The sequence below is a fragment of the Cricetulus griseus genome (genome assembly GCF_003668045.3).
Source record: "Cricetulus griseus strain 17A/GY chromosome 1 unlocalized genomic scaffold, alternate assembly CriGri-PICRH-1.0 chr1_0, whole genome shotgun sequence".
Lineage (NCBI taxonomy): Eukaryota > Metazoa > Chordata > Mammalia > Rodentia > Cricetidae > Cricetulus > Cricetulus griseus.
In genome coordinates, this window is record NW_023276806.1 from 153,134,099 (window position 1) to 153,154,733 (window position 20,635).

The following is a 20,635-nucleotide window of genomic DNA, read 5'->3' on the forward strand; positions in this document are numbered from 1 at the left end:
TCTGTGTGATGAAATTCTCGAGAAACTAGATCGCTGTCTTTTTCCACCTTAGGCAAGTCTTCATTATGGAGTGATTCTCATTAGGGTTGTGTGTGTGTATGTGTGGGGGGGCAGCCATCAAGGTATGGAGGCAGAAGGACATTAGGAGGAACTTAACTACATTATTTCCAAGCCCACAGATCCCAACGTGTGTGTAGCATCTACATCCGGCCCCCTGCACAGCACTTTATGGGCTCATGGTGCAGGGGAAACACGAGGAGGTACTATGTGCAGGGCAGGCTCTAGTCCCGTTGAAGATGTCTTCTCCGCATTTTGTTTCTGCAGGGTGACTGGTGTGAATGTATTTCACTATGAGGAATGGTGTCAAAATGGCCCTAAATTAAGGCCAAGATATAAACAGAACAAACTACTAGTGCTATATACCCTTACTTTGAAATCCAGCTTCAGGAAATAACATAGAAATTTGTTTCTACATTAAATGACAAAGAAATTCCACTGTAGGTTATTTATAAATGTCTGCAGATTTCTCTGGGGGTGTAAATCTCACGTTATTAGAGACAATGCTGAGAGCTCTGACTTCCTTTGGAATTTTAAGTCATCACCGGTCAGGTTTTTTTTTTTTTTTTTTTTCCTCAGAAACTCATTAAATTTTAACTAGATGCACACTTTCTGCGTTCAACTGTGGGAAAGACATATTTGGAATATCTGTCAAGTATGTTGTTGTTACTAACAAAAATATGTCTAGTTTTAAGCCCTGGAACACAGATCTGCTTGGCGGCAGCACATGTCACCCGGCTGTGTGCCGTGGAAGCTCGTGTTCAAACAGAGGAGCCCAGAATCTTCTCACAAGTTTCCTGGCACATCAATACTAGGAGGCTGGTTTGAAAATTTCCCATTCAACTCTACTAAAGAGTTGGGGGTGGGATGGGGAAAGAAAAAAACACTTATCTTAAAGATTCATGATTCACGCGGCCGATAGAATCTGCAGTTTCCATAGTGCTGGGCCCTAGATTTCCCTTTAATGTAATTAAGCCTCAAGATTTATGAATACAACAGGCCAGAACTTGATCCGTGTTCGTTTTCAATTACTGCAGTGAAAGGGCTCTATCCAGATGTCTCTATTTATAACATTCAAGCAGGCCCGGCCAGGGACTTGGGGGGGGGGGCCCAAATTGTCAACTTGTTAATTCTTCCCAGAGGGTACTGAGCGGAGGTCCTGGCTTTGACCCTGTGACAAAAGGCTAGAGGCCCTGGGGGCGAGGGCATCAATGCTTCCAGGGACAACACGGTGAGCCCTAGGGGTCACTCCCTCTGCTTTGTAGGTATTTGTGTAATAATGGGGTCCATTCCTTATTTTTTATTTCTGTTACAGTTCTGGGAACATCGAAGGGGTAAAAAATGGCTCGAATGTAGATGTGAAAGACAAACATATATAATGAGAGCATCAGGTGTCCCCTGGCAACAGTAACCAGGATAAAATGCTACAGGGGAAACACACAGTATGCAGTGACCCACATAATCGGGCCGATTCTAGGAGCATTGTTTTAGTTTTCTTTTGAAGGGTGTTGTGTCTTTTTTTTTTTTTAATGTTCCCAGGTCTACAATTTAGTTTTGCCAGGATTATCAGATCCTGAGTGTCTTTTCTCTTGCCACAGTTACAGGCTTATTTCTTTTTGGAGCAGGTTTTCAGCCACCAGAAACCCACCTGCTAGGGAAGCCTAAAATATTCTGTTTTATTCTCTTTTATTTTTTTCTTTGTAAAAGATTTCTGTGCTTTCCAGGACAATTCTACAGGTCTCTCAGACATGTGCAAAGTGTTTTCTTACACGAATGTGGATGTCTGCATGGAGATATCATTTTAAAAGGAAAATCCCAAACAAAAGCTTAGAAATAAGAGCCCAGCGGGGAGGCAGGCCCACTAATGAAACAGAGCCCATCCAGTGAAAAGCACCAATCCTACCCACGCTTTTCCTTGGCCGCATGTGTCCAGTCCATCATTTTATTTTCTAAACTCAACAGTCCTGAGTTGTTACCTTGTAAACAAGAAGGAACTGGGACATTGCATGTGTGGAGCGATAATTGGCTGTTCCATTAACGTGTGGCTCAGTCAGAGAATGGCAGGCCAATCTCTTCCTACTCAGAAGTCCACTTCTAAAAGAGACTGCAAAACTTCTTGGTTAGTCCCTTTAAGTGGATTTTTTTAGTCATTATCTTTACAGGACTCAGATTTATTTTAATGAATTTAAACAGATTTGAATAGAAGAGAACAAGGCATTGTTCAAAAATAGAACTTCAGTCAGTTTTATTCCACTGTTGTCCTTCAGCATGCCACGTCTCTTTCCCCCTTTCTTTAAGATGTTTTTAATAATTCAGTACCAAATCTAATCAAGTTCAAAACCTTCATTATGCATAAATGTGCCCTTCTAGTTTCAATGAATCTATTTTAGATATAAACATCTCTTCTAACCATCACCACCTCCTTTTTTTTTTTTTTTTGAAAATGAATGTACCAGACACACAGGACAGGAGATCAGGACTGAAATACATCTTGATTAGTTATTCCTCTCGGAAAGCTGTTGTCTGACAGTTTTAGCCATTAATCTGGTTCTTGCAGAAACACATGTGTAGCTCTCCTGCTTACCCCACAGTTGTATAGTAGACTTGGGAGCCATGTTGAAACAAGGCACAGTATTTTCCCAAGTTTTTCCAATTTTGCTTTGTACGTTGCTGCTCCTGATTGGTTCTGTCATATCAGTAGAGTCAGCTTTGTTTTCTAAAGTATTTTTCAATTTCAGTTACTTGGTCTTGTTTGTCTTTTGAAAGTCCCCTTAATTCATTGTTATGATTGCTTTGCCTCTCTCTCGGTTTCTCACTTCCCATCAGCCCCTATGGGTTCCACTCCCCCTGTGACCCTAGAACAGGTGAGGCACCATGTGACAGAGGTTGAAGGAGGCATGGTTGAGCAACAAAGAGCAGAGTGTAAGAGGCCCAAACTGGAAGTTGTCATTTGTGTGTACTATAACAAAGATACTAGTTTCAATGACCTGGAGTGGCAGTTCACATATGGCAGTTCTTCAAGCCTAGGAAGAAAGAGGCCTCCAACATGGTGGCTGCTTTTGTCTGTGCTAAAGGTTTAGCTGGGGGAATAGTACATTTTGCTTAAGATGTTAATTAGAAATCTATAAAAACTGGAAAATATTTTCAAATACATGTGGAAAATAAATGGTCATGGCTGGAAGGACTGTGTGTGTATGCATAAGGGTTAGTGTAGCTGTCTGGTATTTCTTTTGGTTTGAAAACTATTTTATACAGTACACACACATAGGTATATATAAATATATCTTTGCAGTTTGAATGTGAAGTGATCTCTTGTGCTCAGCTAGTTGTATTGTTTGCAGAGCTTGCAGAATGTAGGTGAAGGGGCATGAGTGGAGGAATAGGCTGCTAGTTCAGAAGTCTTAGGGGTTCTAGCTGGTCCTGCTTGCAGCCTGTTATGTCTCTCTATGCTTCCTGACTGCTTACATGATCACACATCTTAGCCAGTCTCCACAACCACTGTTGTCCAGGAGTGGCTCTTGACTTAGGCTTTCTCAACCAAGATGAAGTGACACTCTCTCAATCTGTGGATCAAAACAAACTCTCCTTTAAGTTACTTCTTTTCAAATATTTGGTCACAGTGATGAAAAAACCAAACCCAACATTTATAAATCATATTTAATATCATAATTTTATATAATTCATAATTATGGACAACTTTATAGTAAACTTCTTGCAAATGTAATTTTAAGGCAGGAGACCTTTTGTATAAAGTCCTTGCATGAGATACATGATTATAAATTAATGTTTGGATTTGAGCACTGTTATATCCACCAGAGGGGATCTGGAGTGGAAATTACCAGAGGATGATCTTGAGTTTATAGTCTCTAGGAAGACCAAAGGTCAAGATAGAGCAGTCAAGTTAATAAAATGGACACCCATGGACCCATGGGACTGGTGTGTATGCTGAGCAGATTGGAGGAGTTGGAAGTGTGGTCTGGAGGACTCTGGGTCAGTGGTAGCTGGAGAATTGGGATCACTGATGTCTTTACCATTAATGGCATGGTTCATAGTAGGTTCATAGTAGGGAGATTATCAAGGAGCCTTGGAAGGCTAAGGGTTTGTCTTCTCCAACCTTCTGATGCCACCGCTCTTGTCTCCTGTGTCCTGGCCCTGGCCCTGGTTTAAACATCCCATAGACCTTCAGCAGTAAGGTCAAGATGATTCGTCTAAGTAGTGGTTTTGCTGAAAATTTCCCACCTTTTTTTCTTTGCTTTAAAATTAATGATTACCCATTGTCTCCCAAGTTAACTCCTAACTTCTTTTCAAGTCTATTGTCATACAAGCATGTTCCACCTGTTGACATAGTAACACAATGATGTCATCCAAAAACTTCATGCTTAAGAACTGCTCATGGTTAAGTACTTAGGTTTGAAGTAAGTTTATGGTTTGTGTTGGTCACTGGCCAAGGGCTGGATATGCCTAAATCATTCTCCTTCTCCAGCTGTCATCTGCCTCAACATCTCTTTCCTCCCAATGCTGCCTCCTCTCCAGACTGATTGTGGGTCTCTGGACACACCATTATCTCTTTGTTGTGTGCATAGTTCCTCTGCATAGCTTTGTGTTCCCATTTGACTCCCACCTAAACCCAAGTTTGGACAGTGATTTTTGTTTTTTAGGAAGCCATATGAGGTTTATCTCTTTTTATTGTTTGTGACTCACCTACTTAATTCTGTTTCCATGATGGGCTTAGGCTAATAGAAGCAGACATGGAAAGAACTGCAGACTTTTGGCAATGATAGATATAAGCAAGGTGTACAATTTGGATATACAAAATATTAATCAAATATACTAAGATGAGTTTCATAACCACTTTATTTTATTATTTTTAATTGAAAAATTAAATTATTTTGAAAATTACATGCATGAGTACTATATCCACATCATTTCCATCACTCTCTTACCCCCTTTAACACCTCTTGAGTCCTCCCCACGTCCTCTCAAATTCATGGCCTCTTTGTCTTTATTTAATTGTTGTCAAACACACACACACACACACACACAACACACACACACACACACACACACACACACACTTATGCATTTGTAAATATAATCTTCTGAATCCATTTAGCGTTGCTCATGTGTTTATGTTTAGGGCTGACTACTTAGGATTGGATAACCTATTGGGGACTTGGTTCTTCTCCCTTGGCAGTTATTGTCTGTATCACTTCATCTAAGGGTGGCCTCATGTGACTTCCTGAATCCATGTTGCCATGTCATTCTGGCCACTTTGAAAGCATTGTTTCTAGTTCATTCTTCGCTGATGTTATACACACAAGTGCTTTCTGCAGAAAACACATGGGTGTGAGCTGTCCTGTTTCTGTTTCAAAATACCTTCTTGGGATCAGTTGATCGCTGGAGATCAGATTGTCACAGTGTTTATTGGCAGACAAGAGTAGATTGAGTGAACCTCAGAATAAACAGCATAAGCTTGCTGGGGTCTGGCTTTCATGGCCTGGCTTTGAACAGTGGGAGACAGCTTAGGAACTGATGGCCCTAAACCTGTATTTTAATATAGTAATTAATACAGTAAAGATGACTGTATTAAAAATAGCTACTGAGAAAAACTGTTTTCTCAGTCAAAGGAGGATATGGGTTAAAAATTAGATCTGGGTTGGCATTTATCAAAATGCAATTTTTTGTGAGAACGTATAAATAGCCCTGATTATAAGACAGATGAATAAAGTTAATTTTAAAATATCTTTGTGAATAGAGCTGGGTTAATCCAGAATTATATAGCTAATTGATGTTCTTTTTTGGAATTTTGTTCAATGTCAAGTGTGAAGTGTAGCTTCTGTCACTTGAATCTTATGCAATGACACCATTCATTCATTCATCCAACTATTTGATTACTCACTTATCCAACCACTTATCTATCCACTTGTTATCCTCTTAGCCAATAACCTATCAATCCCACAATTTCTTTATGCAATACATCTTATGTGTGGTCTATCTAGTGCTAAGTTTTTTCCTTATTGAGAGGATTCTAAAAACAGGTTATTTATCTTCTCAAAGTTATTTTGCTCTTATTGTAACAGCAGATTTATTTATTTTTATTTTATGTGTATTGGTGGTTTGTCTCTCTGTATGCTGTGCACTGCATGCATGCTGGATGCCTGAAGATGCCAGAAGAGGGTATCAGCTCTCCTGGAACTGGAATTATGGAAAGGTTGTGAGCTGCCCATGTGGATGTTGGGAGTTGAACCTGAGTTCTATGGAAAATCAGTGCTCTTAACTGTTGAGCTATCTCTCCAGCTCCTTTTTGTTGTGGTTGTTGTTCTTGGTTTTGCTTTTGAAGCAGGGTCTCACTGCATTGCCCAGGCTGGTCTTAATATCATGATTCTCTTGCCGTAGCCTCCTGAGTGCTAGACTTACAGGCATAGACTAACACACCGGCTTCTCTGTAAATCTAAGTATGTCTTGGATCATTATGATTAGGACCTAGGTAGAGATGAAGAGAGATGATAGCTGAGGAAAAAGTCAGAGTATGAATGCTACACACTGGGAAAGCATGGAGAGTAGGGGGGGGCAATGGAGCTTGTGAAGTTGGTAAGAGTATGTAGAGGGGAGAATGCTGGCAAAGGTTGAGAGGGTGGTTTGGATAAAGGAGCAGACATCAACATGGCCACAAGAGGAGTTCAGAGAGCCTCTGTGATTTCTGAGCAGGGCAAGTAACATGAGATTCAACTGTCTTTTAGAAGGTCAGTCCTGGTCTTTTGTGAAGATGGAATGAGGGAGACTGGTAAGACAAGAGACACAGAGATCGTTACAAGCTAGTTATTCAGATTTGGGTCACTTCCAGCACTCACACTGTTGCCATAGTGAAGCCAGGGGGCTTTCCAATTAAAACTGCTCAGTCTTGTTCATATTTCAGGGATAGAAAAAAGAAGTTGCATTTATAATGCTTTTGTTTTTAGTGCACATTCAATGTGGACTTTCTCTGAATGTTGGAGAGATTAATTTATATATTCAGATTGTTCTTAAGATGGCACTTTTACATAGAAACATGGAAAGACTTGGGTGGCAGGGTGAGGAGAGGGAGATACAGGTGTGCCCAAGGTTAAGGGTTGGGGGAGGAGAGGCTGCCTTTCTTAGTAAAATAACTGGAACCCAAAACAAATCTGTTGTTCTTGTGCATATGAGTTGTGATACCTTTTATATGACATTTGAAAATATGTATTTAACTCATTGAGACATTTTCCCGTAAAGCACAGAGCTCAGGGTACGGAAGATTAAAGCAGAGGTCAGGAGTTTTAGTTCAACTCTTAAGGTCACTGACTTAAAATTCATTACAATAATGCAAAGTAGGGAACAAAAGATCCTTTTCACAGAGTAGTAGAAGGTGGAGCTGTTAGGTCAGGACTAAATACCCACATTTGTGCGCACTCCAGGTTAGCTGTTACATATAGTAGCAAGCACAGCATGTGTATGAGTGAAGTCACTCCTGTTTTGTGGGTAGGGTGCAGTGGGTTAGTGGGAGGCTTTCTTTGGTTTCTTATCTCCATGAACCCATCATTCCTGCATCAATCCATTGAAAATCACCCAGATGAACCTCCCTGTAGCAATGCAGTCTGTCTGTCACTAGATATCCACTTTCCAGGACGATGTCTATTTCCTCATGTGGTAAGCTCTGCCTATGCTACAGGCTACAATTTCCTCCCCAATTCCCTGATGCACTAAACCTTTTGGCTTATGTAAGATTCTGATAAATTCTGAATGTTTTGTTGACCCAAGAGGTCAACTGAAAATATATCCAAATCAGAGATAATTTTTAACATCCACATTGCTTTTCTCTAAAATTCTGTGTCACTTTTTAGGCAAGTGCACGCCCCTTATTGAATACATATTTTCATTATAACCAAACAGACATCCAAATGACATCCTAGCAAATATTGGTATACCTCAAACACTCAGTTATACAAAGGCCAAGAGATACTCTGAGAAAAAGATCAAGTTGTCCCAGCAATCACCTGTTAAGATGCGTGAATGCATTGGAGAAGAACCAGGAATCGGGCACCAGGCAGAGGGGATTTCTCTTCTTGGAAACGGGGAGAAAAGAATACTATTTGGCACTTCCTCAGCGTGGCAGCTGTGCCTGTCTCCACAAGAAAACACCATTAAGCAATTTGCGAATTCTTGTTATATAATTACTCTTCACTTAAGGTGACTATTGTGTTCTGCCCCTCATTATGAATATCTTGTGGTCTGATTTTTGGCACATTTAATCCTGTTCAAAACCAAATTAAACTCCTAAAGCATATGTTACTGTAAAGCTTGAGTCACAAGCCTTCTATGATATTTTGCAAAAGGTCATCTGGAAAATAAAAACCCAAAACAAAGAAAGAGCTAAACATACTATATATCTATAATGTTTCAGAGGCTGGATTGATTTATAGACCCTCATTATACAAGGGCAGTGTGAGGAGTGAGTGTCACACTTAAGGAAATATAGTGATGGGATCACCCATAGCCTCACCTCTTAGCAAATTTTGCTAGACAAAGGACTTTGTGCTTGCCGAGAAAGTCAGACAATAATATCTTTGGTTAAGCCAACATTGTACAAGCTGTACATCCTGGGTGATGTTAGAAGTTAGTGGTGAAATAGGCTTCCGGGGCTTTTTCTCATTTGGGGCACATTTGTGGAAAAGGTGAGACTGTACGAAGGTTTGGTTATGCCATAGAGTACTAATTTCAAAGATTTGACTAAAATCTGTTAAAAAAGGGACATTGTTTTCCCAAACACAAATACTTCATCTTAAAGTTTGAGCAAATTATTTTCCCTTACATAGTCATTTTTACCCCTCCTGCTTTTGATCTTTATGAATTCTGTTTTATATCTATGAGTCTTTTTGAACTGTCTAATGTTTTCAACAAAGTAGACTGTTTATTGCCATCTTTGTGACTATAACATCATGGTGCCCTGGGCTCTACTAGTTACTAGCTATGATTTTCTATTTTGGGGAATCTAAGTACATAAAGCATTTACCATGCAAGAATTATTTAATTCCAATGCATTTTATAGATGTCATTAATTGATCTTCATTATTTTCCACTAGTATTTGTATATTTGGGTTTAATTTTGGAGCAAGATTGCATTTTACTCCTACCATTCAAGGAGTTTATTTCTAAATCACAATATTTATGATAATATTTCCACATACTCTTGCCATTATGAGTTTTACTTATCATTTTTATCATCTGACACCTACTCCAAAGACCGTGATCAGATATGTTAGTATATATAAAATTCTTGGTGCAGCTTGGGGATTTTATAGATGGCTGGTTTTGCTTTTCTATCCTAAAGGTCATGGGGCTGGCAAAGGAGGAAGAGTAGTTTATTAGATACTTGAGTTTAGTCTGTTTTCTTAAAAAAAAATATGTACCCTGTGTCAAGGGAAGCCAAACCCACTCTAGTCCCAAACATATGCTCTGAAATGTGGGCTTATGTTGTCTGGGCTGGTTTTGAACTCACAGTGTAGCCAAGGATGATCCTCTTGAATTTCTGATTTTCTTGTCTCTATCTCCAAGTGCTGGTAGTACAGGCTGTCCTCTTCCTCCTGCCGTATACAGTGCTGGGTCTAACATAGGCTTCCTGCATGCTTGTCCTACATAAGTTCTCTACCAACTGAACTATGTCCTCATCCAAAGTTCTCTTTGTTAAGGGGGGATTTGCCTCTCTGAAAAGTTATTGTAGTTTATCAGACAAACGCATGCATGTATTTGCATCTCAGAACCATTACTTGGCCATTGCTGTTTGGCTGAAGTAAAATATACTTAGCATTCAAGTGAGTAAAATTAAATCAAAGTGGTCTTGGTGTTCAACATTTTCTCACTTTGATTCTGAATGATAACATTTTACTTATGCTCACTCCAAGTTTAAAAATTTGGAGTTAGTTAAAATGTTAGTCTGCAGAAAGAATCCTAGAACATGTGCTTTATCTTGGGGTGTCAGATGGTGTTTTGTTGCCTTGGTAACAAGTCCAGATGTGATGTACACCTGAGTGTAAATGTAGTCTACTTAATTATGCTCAACAAACTCAGCGCAGTAATTAGTGCTTGTTGCATTGGCCTCCCAGTCAGTGAACAGCAGGGACTGTATCAAGTGTAGTAGTGACAGTAGTAGTACTTCAGTAGAAGTGGTATATGGAATGGCAGCATTGTGTTCCTAAGTTACTCCTCCTCTCTCTCTCTCTCTCTCTCTCTCTCTCTCTCTCTGTGTGTGTGTGTGTGTGTGTGTGCTTATCATAGCTTGTTTAGGCTGTTACAATAAAATTATTGAACTGGGTAATGTATAAACAACAGAAATTCATTGCCCACAATCCTGCATGTTTTGAAGTTCAAGGTCAAGGTACTAGATGATTCAGTGTTCTCTGAATATGATACTTTATTGATTTGTCCTTCTGTGATAGAAGGGTCAAAAATTTCCCCTTAGTACTTTTTTGATGTGGTCTTTAATCACATTCAAGAGATCGAGTGATCTTCTGAAGGCCCCAACTTTTGATACCAACCCTTTGGCATTATGAATTTCAATGCATGAATTTAAGTAGGACAGAAGCACTCAGATTATGGCAATGATTGTCCATATCAATTTTTACTTTTGGTTATTAACTTTGTATGCTTTATTATTTAATGATATCTTATCATAAGGTGCAAACGGGACTGTTGTGGGAAGAATACACTGTTACAGTTTAACATAATAAAAGGTAAATCCTTTTGTTTCTTACTTATCTTAAAGGTTTTACATGTTAAGAAGATTAAACAGGGGCATGAAAGAGGACTTGGTGGTTAAGAATACATACTAATCTTGCAGATGGTCCAAGTTTGCTTCTCAGCAGTCATGGTGAGCAGTTCACAAGTACCTGGAACTCCAGCACCAGGGTGACTGTTGCCTCAGCCCTCTGGGCATGTGGGCATACACTCACACAGACACAGACACAGACACACATTGGCACACATACACATGTACATACAAATAGCAAAAACATTTTTAAAAATCATTAAATATACCCCTATTAGTGTAATATTATTAACAAAAGACATAGATAGGTATTTTAGTTATGTAGCAAGTGACCTAACTGTATAAAATAGATTAAGATGGCAAATAAATCTGTAGATCTGCTGTGTGCTTTCATATGGATGGGGGAAGGGAAAGAACTAAAATATGGTCTTTGTGTTTTTTTTCAATGGTAGTTAAATTCTATAGTCAAAATTATTGGACTGGGCTTGGAGGTATTTTGGGTACAGATCTTGATCTGAATCCCCTGTTTAGTAGTTGAGTGTTTTTCAACCTGTCAATTCATCTAGTCATGTAGTCATCCATCAGTTTCCTTTTATGACTGGAGACCACAGTTCCTTTTCTACAGGGTGGTTGAGATGAGCTCAGTAACTACCAATCCTGCTTATTCCTCCCTCTTGTTCATCTTTCAAGATGATGAATGTAAATAAATGTACAGTCTTCTACTTTGCTCCTACTTTGCTCATCCAGAAGGGCAGAGGCCAGCTGAAGTCAACCTAGACGAGAATTGTACTCTGAGTTGTGTCCTGTTCCCACCTCTCTGCAGTCCTTGTTCTTCTTGCTGGAAGCAGGTTACAGTCTCCAGTGTTCCTCTTGCAACTCTTTTCAAAGCACTGGGTACAAAAAAGAAGGGACACTCTGTGCCACTTCCCCATCCACTCTGGAGCTTGCTTGTGGCAATGAAAACCATGCCAGGAAGTCTGATGGTCTTTCAAGTGAAACTTGGAAGGATTTCCAGGCAGTGGTTGCTTGTTGACTTGAGCAGATGTTCAAGTCAAAGATGACCCAACCATTTGACCTACACCGGAAAAGTCAATTTCACAAAGCCACAGAAATCTTAAGTCAGAGACGATGTCACACACTTATTTTTTCACATAGATAGGGTGCTTGAGAGAATTACATGAGTTCCTACACTGGCTTTGGAGCTAGAGTCAAAATTTGAGACACTTTACCCCAACCAGAATCATTTTAGTTCTGTTTTCAATGTTTGTTTATGAAGACTGTGTCTTCAGAAATGGATGGCCCTAGGAAATGGCAAGTTTGAAGTGTTGGTGCAAGTCCTAACTACAGATTGGATACTGTAAAGTAGAGATGTGACCAGGGGATTAAACATCAGCTGGGAGGCTGATTTACATGATCTGGAAGATGTATTTTGGGTTCTAGTCCCTTAGGTTCATTTTAATTATATCACTTAACAAATAATTTTCTAAACGTGAAATATCTTAGGAAGTAAATGTCAGGTCTGGGTTTACTTGTAATTGGACATTTAAGACTTCAAATAACATTCAGTTTAATTAACTTATGTTTGGTTTCTGTGAACATATTTAGAACTCTGGTTATGTTCATAATAAGGTAGCAATTATGAAATTTAGAGAACCATAAATATTTAAGATTTTTAAAAGTTAAACAGCTGATAAATGCATAGCCAGACTTCAAGATTACTTTCTGGTAAATAAAAAAATTTTATTCATGCATACCTCTCTCTTTAAAACCATCTATGGGAAGCTGAACTTTTAAATTAATTCCTGAATATGACATTTCAGAGGCACACATCTGTCCATTTTGAGCACAATGAATGTTAAATAGTGTGTGTGTGTGTGTGTGTGTGTGTGTGTGTGTGTGTGTGTGTGATGGTTATGGAGTGATGTTCTCATTGAGCCTTGAAAGCCACAGTGAGCTTCTCTTGTGTTCCAACTTCCCCCTTGCAGTGCTCTAAGTCTAACTTCTGCCCGTACTATTGTTCAGAAAAAAGTGGCCATATTGTGCTGATTGCTATTAAATTAAAACAGAAAGGGAGAGACACAGACGTGGAAACCCATCTTGCCAGCAGGGATACCGCAATCTTTTATTTTGCATTTTGGGAGGGTCAGAAAGTCATGACAGGCATCTGACCCCTGATAACCTCTTTGATGCTTCTGTGTACAGGTTTTTTTTTTTTGGGGGGGGCGAACTTAATTAAATACAATTGAATTTCCCTGCTAACAAGGCCAGTGAAAGGATGCCTTTGAGATGGCTGTGTGTTTGCTGGTGAGGAACAAACAAAGATGCTTCTTTTGTTCCTCAAAGAAAAGTTAGCATATGTTAGTTAAGGATTTGTGATTTCTTTTGATGAGACTGGCTGGTTCTTGGAAATTCAATGATTCTTCTGAGATGGTAACCACACAAGGAGGAGACAGAATGTGTGATCCACAACTCCCCAGTCCCTCGGTGTCCCACTAAGGCTCTGTTTTATAAGCTTGTTGTTATCTAGCCACACGCAAAAAAAATGATCATCACTGACTTACAGTGGAGCTGCTGGTGTTTGGCTGTATATAAGCATTTGTCCATTTCTTGCATTTTTTTAGCAGCCGAAGGAAAGGATGTTTGTAGAGGCATGTTAGTGCTGTTGGATAGAGAACTATTTAAACAGATGCTAACAAAGAATATTCAGTTGTTGCTTCTGCATAGTTGACCGTGGGTATCCAAAGTTGAATAAGCATCCTGTCTCCTGGTAATACTTTAGTTAAAAAAAAGCAACAGTTATAAAATGTCATTTAAATAGTTTCTCTTGTTTTTCTTGAGCTTCTGGAATCAGTGGCTGACAATTAACAACCAAGGAATGAATTTATAATCATGACACACACAAAGAGTAAGTGATTTTATTCAACTTGGAGCCTGTATGTTTATCTAGAGGGGATTAGATTTACTTCTTAGACTCAGAATCTTTTAACCTAGATGATTTTGTCTTCCTCAAAGAGAGGATTAGAACTGGGAACTGGCACTTTTGGATTTAAAGTTGACTACTGTATATGTTAAGCCTCCCTACTCACCTCCACACCCTCTCTCTCTTTTTCTCAGATTTCCTAGATATCTCTAATTATTTAGAGATATAACAACACTTGACCTTGTTGCCTTATCTGGCTTCTGTCTTATCTCTTGTTGTTCATTCAAAGTGAGGCTCCTAAAAGTAGTGTGGACTACACATAGTCCACATTTCCACTTCTCTATCATTCTGGAATGTAATTTTGATTCTCACTCTTGTGAGAATCCATTGCTGAAGTCAGTGACAGTCAACTGCTATATGAGTTTGGGAGGTTTTACTTTACATTAATGATATTTACTGACCGAACCTAATCTTGTCAGAGGGCTCAATCTGCCAAGAGAGCGTGCCATGCCTTTGTTTTCGGAGTTCATTCAGAGCTCCACAGGGCTTGTAGCCTTGCCAGTGCTTTCCTCGGCTTGGTTTCTGCCTTTCTTGTTTGACTGTACTTTCCAAAGATGAGGTCTTTCAAAGGTAGATACTCTAAAGAATGACTGAGAATAAAATTCTGGCTATTTAAAAGGTCCAAAAAGTTGTTGCTGACAGGAAGTTTGCCCAAGGGGCTGATAAAATAGTAGATTTGTCTGGAGTCGGTTATTTTTCTGTGTATTCAAATATTCAAAGTACAATTGAAGGAAAAGAGTAGAGTGGGATGTTTGAACAGACATGCAGTAAAGGTCTCTTCTCAGAGGCTGCCTCATGCATCATGATCTAGAGCTCCTGAAGTACTTACTTATCAAGATGCCAGGGCGCCATCTTGTATAACAAGGTCTGGCAACTAGGCAGACTCACCTTGGAAACCCAACTGCTCAATAATGAGATTGCCTGGGGAAATTCTTTAGGTTTCAGGTTTCTCATCTCCAAAATAAATCTTGATTAAAAATAGCAGGCACCCAGTAGTACCTTGGTTAAGGAGCTGTGGTAGGGACAAAGCTATTATTATCACTATCAGCAGCCAACACAGTCAGATCATTCTCCTGTCAAGACTTCTCTGTCCCTGTTCTCTGACATTGCTGTTTTACTTCCTTTTCTGCCACTAAATCTATTTTTCTTTGTTTTTGCTTCCCAACTTGACTGAAGGACATTTGGCTCTTGAAGGACATATCCTTCAAGAAGTGGGCCCCAATCCTCCTTTGTGTTTCTACTTTGTCTGGCAGAGGAATTCCTCCTGTACTGTACTCATCCTCTGTCAGGGCTTTGTTCTGCTGGGCTTGGAGCTTCCTGGGGAGTACCATAGAGATTGTGGACCATTTTGTTTTAATCCATGATGCTGAACACACTGCAATATGAGTTAACAATTATTACAATTGCAATAACCAAGCAAGGGGACGGAAACATGTTGGGCATAGCTATGACAACTGGAAAGCCTACTACATTGTGGCTAGACACATTGTTAATGAACATTGCTTAATTCCTGGTCCACTATACTTTCTAGGAATCCCATTGGAGAGGAATCTATTTCCAAGGCTTCAATGATCTTTAATCTCAATCTCTTTATTTTATTTATTATTTTTGATGGGTCTTGCTAAACAGCCTGGTTGACCTTTTGATGGCTACCTATGCAGTACAGGCTATTGTTGGCAATCCTCTTGCCTCAGCCTCTGAAATGTTAGGATTATAAGTCCTGTTCTACCATTCCTGGGCTCTTCAAACCTCTTTAAGACAATAAACACTGTAAGGCTAGAGGCTTAGCAATGTGTTTTATGGGAACCATATCACCAGGAAGCTTAATACAAAAGCAGGATCTTGGGCCCACACTAGACCCCCTGAGCTAGCTTGCACATTTTATCCAGTGAGCCCCAGGTAGCCTGATTGTACATTAAAATGTAAGAATCATCTGTCGGTAATGGCTGCTTCAATAGAAGATTCTCTGAAATTTCTGACATATGAATGTCGTTCGCTATGAAGACTCAAGAAAAGCTCCTGGGACTACTACAAAGGGAATGAAGTGATGTATTGGTACACTGCTGGGGTGTTATTTAAGTCAGGAAGCAATTTGCTGACCAAGGAAACTTCAAATGAAACTCCCTTTTAGGTTAACTAAGTAGACAATTTAGGATCTATAAAGGGGGCTTCAATTAAGTGAGTTAATTAATGAGTTTTTTAAGCTTAATATCTTAATTTTATGCCCAGAAACAAATTATTTTTCTCTTATAATCAGACCATACCTTTTAAAAGAAATAACACCCACCATGGCAAATGCATCTTTTTATTTGGTGCAGTTAAATGACCTAACCAGGGATTTCAAAAGCTATCTCCCAGTTTCCGCTTTCTGTTTCTATCCCAGGGGCAAAGCAAGTATTTGCTTTTAGCATTGTTGACATCCAAGCACTTCGCAAATGTTTCCACAAGGCCAGCTGCCTTTTGTGGAGCCTTCTGGGAACTTTCTTTCAGTTACTAACATTCAAGTACGTGCAAATTATTTGTGATGATATCTGTCACACCCCATCTTTAAAGGAGGGCAATTCAGACCTTAACTCAAGCTTGAAAATCTTTGTTACACACACACACACACACACACACACACACACACACACACACACACACACACACGCACGCACACGCACGCACACGCACACTCATACACTCTCACCCACACAGTCACATAACTCACTCTCTCACACACAGACACAGACACACACAGACATACCCACAGACACACATCCACACACTCACCCCCCATACCCCTTGCTTCTTCCTATTTCTCCACTAAATTTTAGAGGACTGGAAATTCCAAAAACTGGGATTACCCATCTGAAAGTGTCACTGAAGCTTTGTATGTAGGTCTGCAAGGATATTTGATGATACCTTTTGCATGGAATTTTGTGCTTGCTTCCTTTGCTTTAACCGGTTCAGTCATCTTTCCCTGAATTCTTTTCTTAAGGCCACCACAGTGCTCTATTCACTTCTTAAAAGTTGTTGACTGTGTTTAATGACTAGAACTTTTAGCCACACACTATGTTGAATAAAGCCCACATTCAGGTGTCATCTGAAGATAAAAATTGTCAGTAGTAAAAACCTGTTCCTTCAATAGAGTGGCCATATGAGCTTCTGCCAGCAGGCTTGGTTTTCACTATACACGCAGGGAATGACTCATATATGTCTGCACATGTTTTTGAATGGAGCAAAACCTATATCCTGCAGTGTATGACTCCTGTTTCCACAATATTGTATCATAATCTAGTTTTTAAAAATCTAAATTAAATGATCTGCCTTATTTTTGGTAACCTGCTTCTTCTTTAACATATGAACTATGACTTCATTTTTTTCACCAGAATTGAGCCTTCTGCTTGTCACTTATGGTAAAATTTTGTCTTCTATTTCATCTTCAGAGAAACATGGACTATTATTATTATTATTATTATTATTATTATTATTATTATTATTATTATTATGAGTATTTTGAAGCAAAGTACCCTTGCTTTATGCAGTGACTCTTATGGCTTTCTAAATTCACTTGATTTAGCTTTCAATGTGTAATTACTGCCAAACAAGTTAATTGCTTTATAAGTGTCCAGAATTCCCTGGTTAAATTTGCTTTCATTTACCAACCTTCATCATACACCAACTGCTCAACATAAACACAAATGATTGTTAATGAATGCCTAATGCCATATTCATTAGAAAATCAGGTTAATGACTGACAATGAATATCCTAGCTACTTTATTTTTTCAAGCCCCTCCCCCACTGGCTTGTTGATTACAATAGTCTTTTAGTTCGAAAATAAATTCTGCCTACAATTGAAGTTTCAAGGAGAAGCCTTTCCAGAGAGTTGATAGATAATCCTAATCTTTGTTGCTTCTTTTCTCTGGTAGATACCTCCCAAGTCATCAATTTGTAGATAACAGATTCATGCAGTCATTGTATATCAGCTTTACCTCAACAAAACATTCTACTTATTTTTTAAAGGAACAGAATGTACTGTTGGCTACCATGGAGCCTTATTGTTTTGAAAGTACAGATTACAGGACAGCTGTGCACACATGGAGATACTGTTTTCACATCACAGTCACTCTGAATGACGCTACTCAGTTGTACCCTGACACAAGCATAGCTTAAACAGTGGTACCAAGAAATCTCAATGTCAGAGCAGTGCACATAGGGTTCTGTCCACCTTAGTTAAAGGTTACCTAGTTGGAAAACCCATGATGCATGAAAACGCATGGGTAGAATGAGTACAGAGGTCTCACTGAAGAGGGGATTGAGATGCATGTTGGACATGGATCTGACTTCATCTGTACTCTGTAGACCTTTCTTTAAACAGGCATCCCTCTTTCCTGAACAGATGAAGTAGTTTCCAGGTTTTCCAAAGCAGACTTCTGGGGTTTGAAGGCTGCATATGTACCCTGCTAACTCAACAGAGAGCTGAGTAATCACACCAGTCCATGCTTGGTGAAGCTGCATTGGCCTTTCACTATATTGGATGATCTGAAGTAACTTTTTCACCTAGCATGCAAATGGTGGTAGTTTGGGATTCCTTCCTGTTTTTTGAATGTGTTCTTTGGTCCTGTTAGTTATATGTTTGTCATGTACATACTTGACACCAGGGCTACTATGTAAAAGATATGTTTGCTTGACTTCATCAGCTCCCGCCTTGCCTGTACTAATGGTGTATTTATAACCCTCTTTCGGGGCTATTGGAAATACTCCCCCATATATTTCCTCTAGATTGAGTTTTATTATTTTTCTGCCTCCTTTAAACCTAACCTTTTACTTCTCATGTCCTCCTGTCTTAGATTTCAGGAAGGCCATTATATCTTATTGATTATTGTTGAGTAGAAAGAAGTCTGTTTTCCAAGTCCACACACCTGTATGTCTTTCTCCTTCACAACATTCAGCTGTACTGATTTTCCCTGCATGGGTTTTTGTACCTATCCCTGTTTTAAATCCTGGTCACCCAGGCCTGGAGAGATGCTCCACAATTAAGAGAATTTGCTAATCTTGCTGAAGACCCAGGATTAATTCCTAGCACCCACATCAGGAAGCTTTCAGCTGCCTATGCCTCCAGTTCCAGGAAGATCAGACACCTTCTTCCAGCTGCCTTGGGTGCTTTCATACATATAGTAAATGCACATACACTCAGGTACACACACACATACACATAAAATTAAATCAACAAATAAAATCTTTAAATCCTTACTACCTTGGTGAAAAGTGGAAGGACCACTGTTTTTTGGTTGCATGCCTATATCCTGGCCTTGGGCCTGTTGGGGTATGTTCTTCAAGGTATCAGGATTGAGTTTAGCAAATGCTGGGTCAACGGCTCTGAACACTGTGACTAAATGAAAAACATCAACTTGCAAACAAGAAGTTAGAAAACCAATTCAGATAGAATCTTATTAAGGTTTGACATTTTAGGGAAAATGTCAAGGTTCTCTCCCATCATGAGGTCCTCAGGTTACCTTCTATGGATGCCCTGAGCAATCATATTATATGTATTGCACATTTGTTTCAAGCAAGTTTTACTCCTTTTAATTCTGAATAACATACAATTCCAAATTAATGACTTCCACCAAGTAGTATTCATTTATTAATGTTCTTGGGTATGTGGGTTGTCTTTGTGTATATCAGTTGGGGATAGCTCAAGATTATGTGACATGTGCCAAAAGATTATGGCAAAGGGTGTACCAGTTTGATTCCATGTCATCTTATTAAATCCAGAGTCATTTCCTCCTTTATAACACACTAGCATCAAATTTTTAAACTCATTCACAAGGGTTTTTTAAATTTCTTGCATGTGGCTTCATCTGAACTCTTAAAGGTGGCAACTGCATTTGGAATTTGCCGTGGTTTCCATAACTGGGACAGAGTTCTGGGTATTATGGTACTCACAGTATAAAGGGTCATTCTTAGAATAAATCAGCTTCTGAGCTGCCTAAAAGTCATCTTTCAGTGATGAGACAAGTCTGAAGTGACACTAATCCTTGTTCCCACTCTTCCAGAAGTCTAATTGCTATATTCCAATTGTGAGAAGCATGATCCTGTGGGAGAGAGGCACACCTCATACAAGCGTGAGTGAGCAGAATCCTGTTGCCTAAGGCCACATTATACTGTCCTCTACATCTGCACTGTCCTCTACATCTGCACTGTCCTCCACATCATCTACACTGTCCTCCACATCATCTGCACTGTCCTCCACATCATCTGCACTGTCCTCCACATCATCTACACTGTCCTCCACATCATCTGCACTGTCCTCCACATCATCTGCACTGTCCTCCACATCATCTACACTGTCCTCTACATCTACACTGTCCTCTACATCTGCACTGTCCTCTACATCTGCACTGTCCTCTACATCTGCACTGTCCTCTACATCTGCACTGTCCTCCACATCATCTGCACTGTCCTCCACTACATCTGCACTGTCCTCCACATCATCTGCACTGTCCTCCACATCATCTACACTGTCCTCTACATCTGCACTGTCCTCCACATCATCTGCACTGTCCTCCACATCATCTGCACTGTCCTCCACATCATCTACACTGTCCTCTACATCTACACTGTCCTCTACATCTGCACTGTCCTCCACATCATCTGCACTGTCCTCCACATCATCTGCACTGTCCTCCACATCATCTACACTGTCCTCTACATCTACACTGTCCTCTACATCTGCACTGTCCTCCACATCATCTGCACTGTCTTCCACATCATCTGCACTGTCTTCCACATCATCTGCACTGTCCTCCATATCATCTGCACTGTCCTCCACATG

General features: G+C 39.6%; 1 protein-coding gene across 1 annotated transcript in view; it reads left to right on the forward strand.

The window, feature by feature from the left end:
• The window catches only part of CUNH12orf42 (chromosome unknown C12orf42 homolog), a 148,129-nt gene that overhangs the window by 39,805 nt on the left and 87,689 nt on the right, over positions 1 to 20,635 (forward strand). Inside the window, exon 2 of the mRNA XM_035451366.1 lies at positions 19,857 to 19,925. Coding sequence (XP_035307257.1) covers positions 19,857 to 19,925 — 69 coding nt within the window. The remainder of the gene's footprint in view (positions 1 to 19,856; positions 19,926 to 20,635) is intronic.